The 13,656-nt window shown below is 36.9% G+C and overlaps 1 protein-coding gene across 4 annotated transcripts in view; it reads right to left on the bottom strand.

The window, feature by feature from the left end:
* Nucleotides 1–13,656, bottom strand: part of LOC106877032 (uncharacterized) — a 57,428-nt gene that overhangs the window by 29,133 nt on the left and 14,639 nt on the right. For all 4 annotated transcript variants that reach the window (XM_014925817.2, XM_014925815.2, XM_014925816.2 and 1 more), the window contains exons 2-8: nt 13,232–13,307; nt 11,944–12,114; nt 8,139–8,342; nt 6,226–6,343; nt 3,550–3,725; nt 2,362–2,516; nt 1,148–1,289 (exon numbers count right to left, since the gene is read on the bottom strand). In XM_014925817.2, coding sequence (XP_014781303.1) covers nt 1,148–1,289; nt 2,362–2,516; nt 3,550–3,725; nt 6,226–6,343; nt 8,139–8,342; nt 11,944–12,114; nt 13,232–13,295 — 1,030 coding nt within the window. In that variant the 5' untranslated portion in view covers nt 13,296–13,307. The remainder of the gene's footprint in view (nt 1–1,147; nt 1,290–2,361; nt 2,517–3,549; nt 3,726–6,225; nt 6,344–8,138; nt 8,343–11,943; nt 12,115–13,231; nt 13,308–13,656) is intronic.

The following is a 13,656-nucleotide window of genomic DNA, read 5'->3' as shown; positions in this document are numbered from 1 at the left end:
GTGGAAAGAGCGGTGGTTGCAGTTGCTAAACGCTTCATTATATCGATTAAGTAGAGTGGGAGAATTGTATTTTAAAATATGGAATGCTTCTGTTAGGCAAAGCTTGCAATTGGAGCGCTGGCCCTGGTATGGAGTTCCAGAGTCTAAGATGGACCATTTTAAGGTGTTTTGGGTATTTTTGTTTTTGAGGTGATGAATATGATTGGTTAATGTTGTAGATTTACTGTGTTTGTCGTATCTAAAAGAGTGCATGTGGGCTGCGTAGCGATGTTTAAAGTTTATAGTTGCACCAATGTACGTGGCAGTAGAGTTATGTAATAATTTATATATATATATTTTCTAGTTTTGAATATCTGGCGTTCTTGTTATCCTTCATTAATTTTTCACATAAGGGCTATGAAAGGTCTTTGTATATTTTTGTTGGTCGTAATCATTCATACCAGTATGTAATTCCTGATGAGGAATGACATACTGCTCATGAAATTAACGTGCAAGTGGCTGAGCACTCCACAGACACGTGTACCCTTAATGTAGTTCTCAGGGATATTCAGCGTGACACAGTGTGACAAGACTGACCCTTTGAATTACAGGCACAACAGAAACAGGAAGTAAGAGTGAGAGAAAGTTGTGGTGAAAGAGTAGAGCAGGGTCCGCCACCATCCCCTGCCGGAGCCTCGTGGAGCTTTAGGTGTTTTCGCTCAATAAACACTCACAACGCCCCGTCTGGGAATCGAAACCGCAATCCTATGACTGCGAGTCCGCTGCCCTAACCACTGGGCCATTGTGCCTCCACACATACATGCATGTATACATATATGCATACATACATGTAGGTATATGAGGAATAGTCCCTCTGATGAGCTTCACAGTTTTCGACCAACCAAATTTCAACCGCAATCACTTAGCTCAAGGCCATGGTAGAGTTTACATGCACAAAGTGTTGTGCAAAAGGATTCAACCATGAAGTTGCATAACAAACTTATTCACTGCACACCACTTCTTGCAGCCATATAGAAAACACAAAAGAATGAAATGACATCTAACTAAATCTTGCAATAAATAAATGAATAAATATAAATGTATAAAAATATAAAAATAACTATAAATTTATGTTTTAAAGCTATGTAAAGAAGGAGTAGCAATTTACCTGCAGATTTGGTCTTTATTATCAAGCTCACATTTTTGTTCCAAATTGTACTATGCCTTTCTCTCACAGAGGCTAAGATGGAGTACTTTGTAAATGGGCGCAAATTATTTAATTCTATTTTGTTAGAGGACGAACTTTCAGTCTGTAATTACAGATAATACATGTGTTAGTTTAGTATTATGCAAGTATTTATATGTGTGTGTGTGTGTGTGTGTGTGTGTGTGTGTGCGTGTGTGTGTGCATGTGTGTATATATATATATATCTATATATATATATATCATCATCATCATTTAACGTCCATTGTCCATGCCGACATGGGTTGGATGGTTGACCAAGACTGGTAAGCTGGAAGGTGCACCAGACTCCAGTCTGATTAGGCATGGTTTTCTATGGCTGGATGCCCTTCCTAATGCCAACCATTCTGTGTAATGCATGCTTTTACATGCAACTGGCATGGGTGCCAATTTGCATGACACCAGTATCTGCCACAACTGCAATTTTGCTCAGCTTGTACATATATCATCATCATCATCACCATCATCATTATTTAATGTCCGTTTTCCATACTGGCATGGCTTGGATAGTTTGACTAAAAACCGATACATTGGGGAGCTGCACCAGTTTCCAATCTAATTTAGCAAGGTTTCTATGGCTGGATGCCCTTCCTAATGCTAACCACTCTCAGAGTGTAGTCTGTACTATTGAACTGACACCAGCATCGGCCATGACTATCGACTTACTTGTCTTGACTGGTCTACACAAGCATGGTATATTGCCAAAGATCTTGGTCTTCTGTCACTGCCTTCATGAGGCCCAACGCTTGAACGGTGCTTATACATACATATTTATATATATAGGTCAATAGATAGATAGATATAGATAGATTGATATATTTACTTGACTGGTACTTTGTTACTTTCATCAACTTTGAAGGGATGAAAGGCAAAGTTGACCTTGGCAGGATTTGAACTCACAATGTAAAGAGCCATAAGTAATGCTGCTAAGTATTTTTTCATAAGACATGTTGATACCTCTGCCAGCTCACCACCTTGCTAGCATGGAGTACAGACAGGTAACGATGATGCTTCTGCTTCTACTGATGATGATGATGATGATGATGACGATGATGATGATGATGATGACGATGATGATGATGATGATGACAGCAACAACAAAAACAACCAGTATAGACTATACATATGATTAGTCATACCTTCCAGGTGCCTTCAGGATCTCTTTCAGACCTATACATAACTTGGTATTCCTTCCTTAGACTGTAAACCTCTACTGTACTCAAAAGATTGAGGCTTAAATGAATTGAATATTGGGAAACTCTTTTCATTATATTTTCAAAAGGTGGAAGTCTTACTGCAAAGATTAAAAAAGAAAAGAAAACAGATAACTAAAAATACATTCAACAAAAATATCTCCACATATCAATGTACTTCAACTACTAGACCCACTGTTGAATTGTCTTCAATCCCTGCTTCTTACACCATTCATACTGCTATTACAATAGTCTCTGCTCCTCATAACTTGCTGTCTGTGTTACAACCATAAAGTATTAAATTATTGAATACAGGCGCAGGAGTGACTGCGTGGTAAGTAGCTTGCTTACCAACCCCATGGTTCTGGGCTCAGCCCCACTGTGTGGCACTTTGGTCAAGTGTCTTCTACTATAGCCTTGGGTCAACCAAAGCCTTGTGAGTGGATTTGGTAGATGGAAATTAAAAGAAGCCTGTCATGTATATATATATATATATATATATGTTTGTGAGTCTGTGTTTGTCCCACCACCATCGCTTGACAACCGATGTAGGTGTGTTTATGTCCCCGTAACTTGGTGGTACTTATTTGATCAACCCTGAAAGGATGAAAGGCAAAATCGACCTCAGTGGAATTTGAACTCAGAACACGAAGACAGATGAAATACCGCTAAGTACTTTGCCTATCTAACGACTGCCTGCTCACCACCAATAATAATAATAATAATAATAATAATAATAATAATAATAATAATGATAATAACAACAATGACAACAATCCTTTCTACTAAAGGCACAAGGCCTAAAATTAGGGGGAGGGGGGGCCAGTTGTTAACATCGACCCCAGAGCTCAACTGGTACTTATTTTACCAACCCCAAAAGATGGAAGGCAAAGTCGATCTCAACATAATAATTATAACAACAACAGCAACAACAATAAAAAAAAAACGATGATGACGATGATGATGCAGATGATGATGATGAGAATGAAGAGGCGGAGTATCATGTTCATAACACATAATGATGGTTACAGATGGGAATGATGTAATTTATAAATGATGATGCTAGGTGTTAGCATGCGATATGATATCACATTTAGTTTCTTTTGTTAGTAATACAATTTGCAAGAAGCTCACCTGGTATTTTTCTGATTGAGTAATTGTACAGTTTGGAGTATGTACCAAACAGCCCAATTCCTGTTATGTTGAAAGAGTAGAAATACTTAGCATTACAGTAAATCTTGGCCGAAGTTCCATCATTTCTTATTATGTTGCAAGGGTTCCACTTAATTTTCAATACCGTAGAACACTGACTAGAAAAACATTTTAGTCAAATATGATTTTGTTTAAAAAATTTTAGCAAAAATATTTCATTAAAACAAATATAATTATTTCATTTACTTTTGTTTGGTTTCCTTACAAAAAAAAAAAAGCAAAAAAGTAAAAAAAAAAACATCCCTCAAATTTTAAAGAGTTTTTTTTATTTTGAAAATGTAAAACTAGGAAAGTGTGTATTATTGAACTTACACATTAGGATTTAAATAATGTAGAGATTATTTATGTTAAATCAGATATAAATCTTATATGATGAGGAAAGGACAATTTGTCAAAAAAAAGCAAAAGAAAATCACTACATCAGATCTAAAAGGCTCTTAAACAAACTGAGAAAATCCAGCAGAAAAATATCTGATTTGGTTTTTCTCAAATGAGAAAAACTTCAACTGAAATCAAAAAGTTAACAGAAGAAATGACAGATGATTATGTGCAGACCCTTCTGAAGGTCCAAATGTTATCCATACAAAATTTCCTGCAACTGTCATGGTTTTAGGGGTTGTCAGCAATGAACGACATGTGATGCCTCCTTACTTCTTTCCACAAGTTCCTAGAGTTAACTCTGCCACCTACAGTGAGGTCCTAGAAATCATTGTTAAGCCCTGCATAGACAGTGTATGCAATGGAAGGTCATATGTGTTTCAGTAAGACTCTGCACTATCACACAAGGCTCTAGTAACACAAGAATGGATGGCTGAAAATTTTCAGGATCACATAATCCCTAAAATTTACTTCCTAATTCCCCAGATCTCAATCCATGGGACTATTACATGTGGTGCGATGTTGAGAGAGAGGTCAATGAACACACCTATCACACCAAAGATTCTTTGAAAGCTGCCATAGTCAGAGTAATGTCCAAAAGGAACCGGGACCACTTGATTCGAGCTTGTAGGGGATTTAGATCTCCTGTAGAAGCTGTTGTTGAAGCTGAAGGTGGCTTTATAGAATTACATTATAGAAAAGAAAGTTTATTTTTATCCTGTGACTGTTGCATGTACACATACACACACACACACACACGCACACACACATACACACACATATGATTAAAAAGAGAGACAAAAGATAGAAGATACAAGAATCATTATTGATGACTACAATTGTTTTGACCCATCTAGCATCGATCCCTTGTGGGTTATTGAACATCTGGTTTAGGTGTATTCATTGGTGTAGATGTGTCACTCAGGTGATGTCAAGAGGTATTTCATTAAAATAACATCTTCCTTATTTATCAAATACCCAACGAACACTGAACCAATGAACGTGTTTTACCAGCAAATTACCAGGCATATACCTTACAATCAATCTATCTATCCATCCATCCATCCATCTATCTGTTTGTCTATCTATCTATCTATCTATACACACACACACACACACACACACACACAGACGGTATTATCAAACAGTGAAAACAAGTGTTTAACACCACATTGAAGGATAAATATACTTTATCTGAGGATTAACAAGGTAACCAATTGTTTCATTTGAAGAGATCTTCATAATTGTTCAAGTACACCACATGAAAGTGGAGACCATTAATTGCCTTGTTTACCCAATGATATGTATATATGTAATATATAAATACACACACACACACAAATTCTTTTATTCTTTTACTTGTTTCAATCATTTGACTGTGGCCATGCTGAAGCACTGCCTTAAAGGGTTTTAGTCAAATAAACATAGAAAGTGCACTTTATACACCTGCTTTAATGAAATTTCTACACTTCAATATACAACAATACATTCAAAATAGGGTGGGGGGTAAAATTTTGAAAAATTTTTTGTTTTGCATATTTGGAATCTCCAACATCTAAAACCTTGAAATCCAAAGAAATATTTTCAAAAAAAAAAATGCATTTTTGAAGGTAAGTTGCAAAACTGCATTAGCCTCCAAAATTCTGTCTGAGAAAATTCAAAGAATCTATAAACACATGTGACAAAGTAACCCTACATGCTTTTAGATTCTTCACCAAAGTTCAATTTAGGTAAGTGTGACTCAGTAGCATTGCTAATAGGGGAGTGGAAGGGGAAGCAGTCAACAAATGGATTTCTACACTGTTTCTGTCCACCAAATTCACTCACAAAGCATTGGGTGTTCTGGGGCTATAATAAAAGACACTTGCCCAAGGTGTCACACAGCGGAACTGAACCTGAAACCAAGTGGTTGCAAAATGAGTTTCTTAACTACACAGCCAGCCATACCTGAGCCGTATAGAATATAAATATATGTACTAAAAGAGATTGTTTTAGTCTGGAATATTATAATCTTATTACAGCATTAGCATTTAAACCAGCTATATCCAGCCTTTCATACCTATCCTACAATGTCATTCTAAAAATAAACAATCACATCATGGAAATCTTGAAGCTACAACATAATACAGGATTAATATTTAAAAGTATGGATAAATAAGTATTACATTTGATTAATTAATCTGAATGCTAAATGGTTAGAATGGAAAGAAACTAGTATACCATGAAATATTCCAGGATGCCAAAAGTTCATTTTTACCATAGGTACGAGGAGTAACAGATATACTTATATAGTCAGAGACATTTCTCTCGATATGGACAGATGCTACACTTGGCGAATCTGGAAAAAGATAACGAAGCAAATTAAGCTGGATTGTATCATTATAGAATTAAAAATTTAATACTATTGCTTTCATGTGTGCATCTGTGTTTATAGTGTATGTGTGTGTGTGTGTGTGTGATTATCATCATCATCATCATCATTTAATGTTGGTTTTCCATGCTAACATTAACTGCACGGTTTGACAGAAGCTGAACAGCTATTCAGGCTCCGAGTCTGTTTTGGTATGGTTTCCATGGCTGGATGCCCTTCCTAATGCCAACCACTTATGAGCCCGCAAGATTATAGATGCTTAGCTGGGGAGGGTTGCAAGGGTAAGTCAGCATGTGTGAGTGTGTGAATGTGTGTGTGTGTGTGTGTGTGTGTGTGTGTGTGTGTGTGTGTGTGTGTGTGTGTGTGTGTGTGTGTGTGCATACCACTGTCAGCCTGTATGTGCACATCTGTGTGAATACTCACGTTAGTTTGTGTTTGTAAGTATACACATGTAAGCCACTGTGTGTGTGTGTTATGCTGCACTGGCAGAGGCCATGGTTATGGTCCCACTTGGCTTGCTGGGTCTTCTCAAGCACAGCATGTCTCCAAAGTCTCGGTCACTTGTCATTGCTTCGATGAGGCCCAATGTTCATCACCTCATCCCAGGTCTTCCTGGGTCTACCTCTACCATAGGTTCCCCCTACTGCTAGAGTGTGACACCTTTTCACACAGCTGTCTTCATCCACGCACAACACATGACCATACCAGTGCAGTCGTCTCTCTTTCACACCACGTCTGATGCTTCTTAGGTCCAACTTTTCTCTCCGGGCGCTTACACTCTTGTTGTGTATACAAACTGACATTACACATTCAGGGGAACATACTGGCTTCATTCCTTGCAAGCTTATGCATGTTCTCAGCAGTCATGGCCCATGTTTCACTGCCATGTAGCATGGCTGTTTGCACACATGTGTCATAAGTCTACTTTTTACTCTGAGCAAGAGGTAAGAGCTCTCTGAACTTTGCCCAGCCTATTCTTATTCTATCAGCTACACTTTCAGAGCATCCACCCCCGCTACCAACTTTGTCACCTAGGTAATGTGAGCTATCAACTACTTGTAGTTTTTTCCCCTGGGATGTGACAGAAGCTGTTTTTACTAGGTTGACACTAAGGCCCTTCGATTCTAGACCTTGCTTCCACACCTGAAACTTCTCCTCTAGTTCTGATAGTGACTCAGCTATTAGAGCAAGGTCATCAGCATAGAGAAGCTCCCAGAGGCATCCTGTCTTGAATTCCTCTGCTATTGCCTGGAGGACTATGATGAATAAGAGGAGGCTGAGGACTGGTCTTTGGTGGACCCTACCCCTACCCAGAATTCTTCACTGTACTCATTGCCAACCCTCACCTTACTGACAGCATCCCTGTACATGGCTTGTACAGCTCTCACTAACCATTCATCGTATTTGTGTATGTGTGTGTGTGCATGTATGTGTGTGTGTATATATGTATGTATGTATGTATGAATGTATGTATTCATGCATGCATGTATGTATGTATGTATGTATGTATGCATGCATGTATGTATGTATGCATGCATAGATAGATAGATAGATAGATAGATAGATAGGTAGATATGTGTAGGGGGATTTACCCTATATACCTACTTAATATGCGTATATACATACATAAATACATACATTCATAAATATATTAGCATTTACATATATATATATATATCAACATGTATACATACATATATACACATGCATGTACATATATGTATATAATGTACTATGTTCAATGTTATCAAGTTATACTTACATCCAAATTGAACACGAGTGTATGCCTCAGTTTTGTCTTTCTCATTTATGCAACTGATTTTATAACTAGTTTGTTTCTCACTTGAGAAAAGCACCTCAACTGTATGCACTCTCAAGACAGTTGCATTAAACTTTGAGATTGTTTGTTTGCAATCTCTTGATATCTCTGACATCATTTCTGTTGAGGTTCCAGTGATGTTTGCAGCTGTCATAAGACAAGAAGATTTTTAAAATTCATTTTTGTAAAAGAAGAAAGAAAATCTTTTTATAAAATTCAATGTTTATATATTGGCAATATGTAGATTCTTACTTCAGTTACCAGAACAATGCAGCTCTAAGACAGCTTTCAAATGAACACCCCTGGAAGGAGAAATAAACGGAGGAAAACCAAACTACATGGCACAGAATATTCATAACTGACATGATGACGAGAGAACAGGGATGGATTAAGACCCACAGAAACCCTAAGTACTTGAAAGATTTTGGTGTCCCCATATATATGTAATTTAAAATATAAACAATAATAAGCCATAAAATAAATTCGTAATTTTCAAAATAAAACTAACTAGGCATGGCTGTGTGGTAAGTAGCTTGCTTACCAACCACATGGTTCTGGGTTCAGTCTCACTGGGTGGCACCTTGGGCAAGTGTCTTCTACTATAGCCTCGGGCTGACCAAAGCCTTGTGAGTGGATTTGGTAGACGGAAACTGAAAGAAGCCCGTCGTATATATGTATGCATATATATACGTATGTGTGTTTGTGTGTCTGTCCCCCCGCCATTGCTTGACAACCGATGCTGGTGTGTTTATGTCCCCGTAACTTAGCGGTTCGGCAAAAAAGAGACCGATAGAATAAGTACTAGGCTTACAAAGAATAAGTCCTGGGATCGATTTTCTCGACTAAAAAGCAGTGCTCCAGCATGGCCGCAGTCAAATGACTGAACCAAGTAAAAGAGTAAAAGAGTAAAGAGAGAGTGCATCCCACACCTGCACACATACACACACATACGCACACGCACAAGCACGTGCATACACACACACACACGTATATAATATTTTATCAGTTGGTGCAGGAATAGCTAAATGATTAAGAAGTTTGTATCCCAATCATATGGTCTTTAGTTCAGTCCCAGCACGTGGCATCTAGGGTAAGTATTGTTCACTTTTATATAGTTCTGGACTGAACAAAGTAGATTTGATAGACGGAAACTATCAGTAAAACATAAATCCAAAAAAGAAGTTATAGAGCTGTATATTATATAATCATATAAAAAAAAGAAAACAAATCTTGTAATCCAAGAGTTCCTGCTCAAAATGACAAACCATTTATCAAGCTGAAAACAAGACCGTTTGTCAGTTTTCTTTTGAGCAGAAAGCGTTGAAACAAGAGACACATTGTAAAGAAGCCAAGAAGACACAAGGGAGATAACCAATGTTACACTAATTTAATGTCAAGAATACATAAACCAGATGTTAAATGGCTTACTAAGTGTCCAGTGGTCTACTTTTAAATTCTGACAAGATGTATTTCTTGAAATGTGGACATGCGAAAAAGAATCTTGTTCTTTGAATTAATGCATTCATTGGAAGATATAGTTTTTAAAGAGAACACAATGAACATTTTTTGGACCCATTAATATAGAGTCTGAATTTTGAGAGGATTTTCAATCAGATGTCAAAACTTTCCCTTCATCTTTAAGTTTCCAAATCAAAGCTAAAAAGGTTGTTGAATGTCTCTTATCATGGTGCCTAAAGTTCAAAAGATGATGAGTGGTTGTGTGGTAAATAGCTTGCTTACGAACCACCACATGGTTCCCGGTTCAGTTGGGCAGGTATCTTCTGCTATAGCCTCGGGCCGACGAAAGCGTTGTGAGTTGAATTGGTAGACGGAAACTGAAAGAAGCCCATCGTATATATGTGTGTATATGTATATATATATATATATATATATATATATATATGTATGTATGTGTGTGTATATGTATGTGTGTGTATATATTTGTGTGTCTGTGTGTGTATATGTTTCTGTGTCCCCCACAACATCACTAGTCAACTGATGCTGGTGTGTTTATGTCCCCATAATTTAGCGGTTCGGCAAAAGAGATCCGATAGAATAAGTACTAGGCTTACAAAGAATAAGTCCTGGGGTCGATTTGCTCGACTAAAGGCAGTGCTTCAACATGGCCACAGTCAAATAACTGAAACAAGTAAAAGAGTATATCTAGATTTAAATTTTCCTTCCATGGTTCCAATATAACATTTGATATCAGTACGACTTTTGTCGTAGTTTGCAGAAACCTGTGCTTCATAAACAACAAAAGCTATATTGCACTCCAGTCCTCCAGAAAAAATCTTGGTCCTCAAATTTATGTATTTGTTGGATGTTCTCAAGTTTGTAATGCAATTCATACGCACACACATACACACATATATACATACATATACACATGTTGAGTTTCTAGGAAGTTTGAGTCTACCAAATTTCAGTTAAGAATGTAATCAGTAATATTGTGGTTGCAAAGTGTACTTATTAACCTCAAAACTCTCCCTACAATTAGTTATATTTATCATTCATCTGATATATTGATACTGATGTTATTTTATATCATATTTCACTTGTCACAAGGTCAACTCTTGTAAGAGAAGAGGCATAGCAAAGAGAATTAGGTGCAGTTTATGTTATTATTGTTAAGTTGACTTACCAATTCCAGGAAACATCAGGAAGGGCAAGCATGCTTCAGAGTAATAGTAGCTATTGTTGCTTAACATGAAAAAAATTCGTACACATACACACACACATACTAAAATATATTTTATATATCATCGTCATCCTCGTCGCCGTTGCTGCCACCACCGCCGTCGTCATCGTCATCGTCATCATCATCATCATCATCATCATCATCATTTAACATCTATTGTCCATGCTGGCATGGGTTGAACAGTGTGATCAGAGCCGGCAAGCCGGTGGGGCTGCAGCTGACTCCAGTCTAATTTGGTGTGGTTTCTATGGCCTTATGCCCTTCCTAATGGTTTCAAATTTTGCCACAAGGGCAGCTTGGGGAGGGGATTAAGTCAATTACATCAACCCCCGTGTTTCACTGGTGCTTAGTTTATCGACCCCAAAAGGATGAAAGGCAAAGTCGACCTCGGCAGAATTTGAACTCAGAACGTGGCTACGTCTGATGATTGTAAATTTACCTCTTCATTTCTGAAAAGTTTTCAGCATGAAACTATTCAGTAACAGTATAAGTTTTATAGTTTTATATAAATAATAATATACCCACTTCATTAACTAATATACAAGTGCCTCTTTTTTGGGGATTATGACAATTTTTTGTCACCTTTTATGTGTGTGTGTGTGTGTGTGTGTGTGTGTGTGTGTATATATAGAGAGATATAGATGGATACATTTGTAGGTAGCTATCTATCTATCTATCTATCTATCTATCTATCTATACACACACATGCATGCGCACGCGTGCACACACACACACACACACACTCACGCACACACAAGACTTCCACACAATTTGCAGATATAAAATGTTTTTGCAAGAAGCATTAGTCAGTTTGAGGCTTTAGTGGAAGACACTTGCTCAAGGTACCACCAACTGAGATTAAACACGGAAACATATTATGGCAGATTGATTATCATACACTGAACCATGTGCTTCGAAAATGATTTCCCTAACCATTCAACCATGTCTACCCCATTCTGCCCTTCTTTAAATTTATCCGTAACAGTCCAATGATTAAAAGTAGTAAAGGATTAAATAAGTGGAAGAATATATTGTAATAATACTTACTTTTGAACTTTACTGTAATGGACTTTGATTTTTTGCATAAGATATGGTAAAAAAATGCACTGGTGCCATTATGTTCTGAACCAGTGTCATTGTTAATACATTTTACTGCTTGGACAGCTCTGACTTCTTTAAATATTTTCTTTGCAGGGATTATCTTTATAGTTTTGGTATCTGAAGTAAATACATTGGAAACGTATACTGTATGAGATGACATAAAAGATGCAACACATGTTCAGCCCTAATTGTGGTGGGTACTTGTGGAAGGGGTAGACCCAGGAAGAAATGGTGAGAAATGATGTTCAGATGCTGGGCCTCATTGAGGAAATGACAAGAGACTGGGAGATGTGGCAACTTGCAGTACTTGATAAGTAAAATTGCTGTCCTCCACATATACAAGCTTGTCCTTTCAGGTGCCAATGCCACATAAAAGGCACCTGTGCCAGCGCTGTGTAAGTGCACCTGTGCCAGCACTGTTTAAACACATCCGTGCTGGTGCTGCATATATGCACCTGTGCTAATGGCATGTAAAAGCACTCAGCACACTCTGTTAAGAGGTTGGCATTAGGAAGGGCATCCAGCCATAAAAACCATGCCACAACAGACAGTTGGAATCTACACAGCTCCCAGGTGGCCAGCTTCATGTCAAACCATCCAACCCATGCCAGCATGGAAAGCGGACAGTAAATTATGATGATACACATACACACATTCAAAATTAATATAGACAACAGTTTGCAATGTTTTACCAAAAAGGAAAACTATAATTGTCATTAAATGTGACTAAGGTGTTAGTAACAGTTACATTGCTAGAAATAAGAGCTAAACTGTTCAAATGCTGTAGTCAAAGCACATAATTGTATACATATATACAGACAGGTTATTCTCTCATTCGTATGATACTATCATTTACTGTAACTCACTACCTAATCTTTATTTATTTATTTGCCAATCATTACCCTGATTATATTCACATATTATCCATTACCCACTAAAACAACCTATGACCCCTTGACCCAGGTTTATACCAATATTAGCCATAAAATAATATTTAGTCTGCTGAGATGATTCGAAAAGCCAACAACTAATAACCTAACTGTATATCTTTTTTCTAACCCTCTGATGAGATTTTGACTAATAAAATGGTTTCAATAATTACTGTTTTAACATATACACACATGCATATATATATATATATATATATATATATATATATATATATATACACATATACTCTCTCACACATACATACTATGTAAGTTATGTAAAAGAATACAAGAGTGATGCATACCTATTAGATTATTTCCTATTTGTTTCAAAATAAGGCAGACTAGAAGTAGTAGATTCAATGACATTTTATGCCACACCTAAGCAAAAAGAAAAACAAAAATGAAAAAAGTATAGTGACAGGAAAAATGAAAGGTGAGAGAAAGATAGAGACACAGAATGGGTCAGTTTGTATGAATATGTATATCTACACACACACACACACACACAAATGTATATCTATGTAAATATATGAAGAGTGTTGTAGTTTGCATGAAGCATTATGATGCAGAAATAGAATCACAAATATAGATAGAAAGCTTGTTCAAGGCAACAGGTTAAGTTAAGTAACTTTAACGTATTTCGGGCACAAGGCCTATGGTCAGAAGTGAATAGCTTTAAGAAATGTCCATATATATATATATATATATATATATATATATATATATA

This window comes from Octopus bimaculoides, chromosome 19, assembly GCF_001194135.2.
Source record: "Octopus bimaculoides isolate UCB-OBI-ISO-001 chromosome 19, ASM119413v2, whole genome shotgun sequence".
Taxonomy (NCBI): Eukaryota; Metazoa; Mollusca; class Cephalopoda; order Octopoda; family Octopodidae; genus Octopus; species Octopus bimaculoides.
Note: the sequence above shows the minus strand (reverse complement) of the source record. Positions and strands in the feature narration are given on the sequence as shown.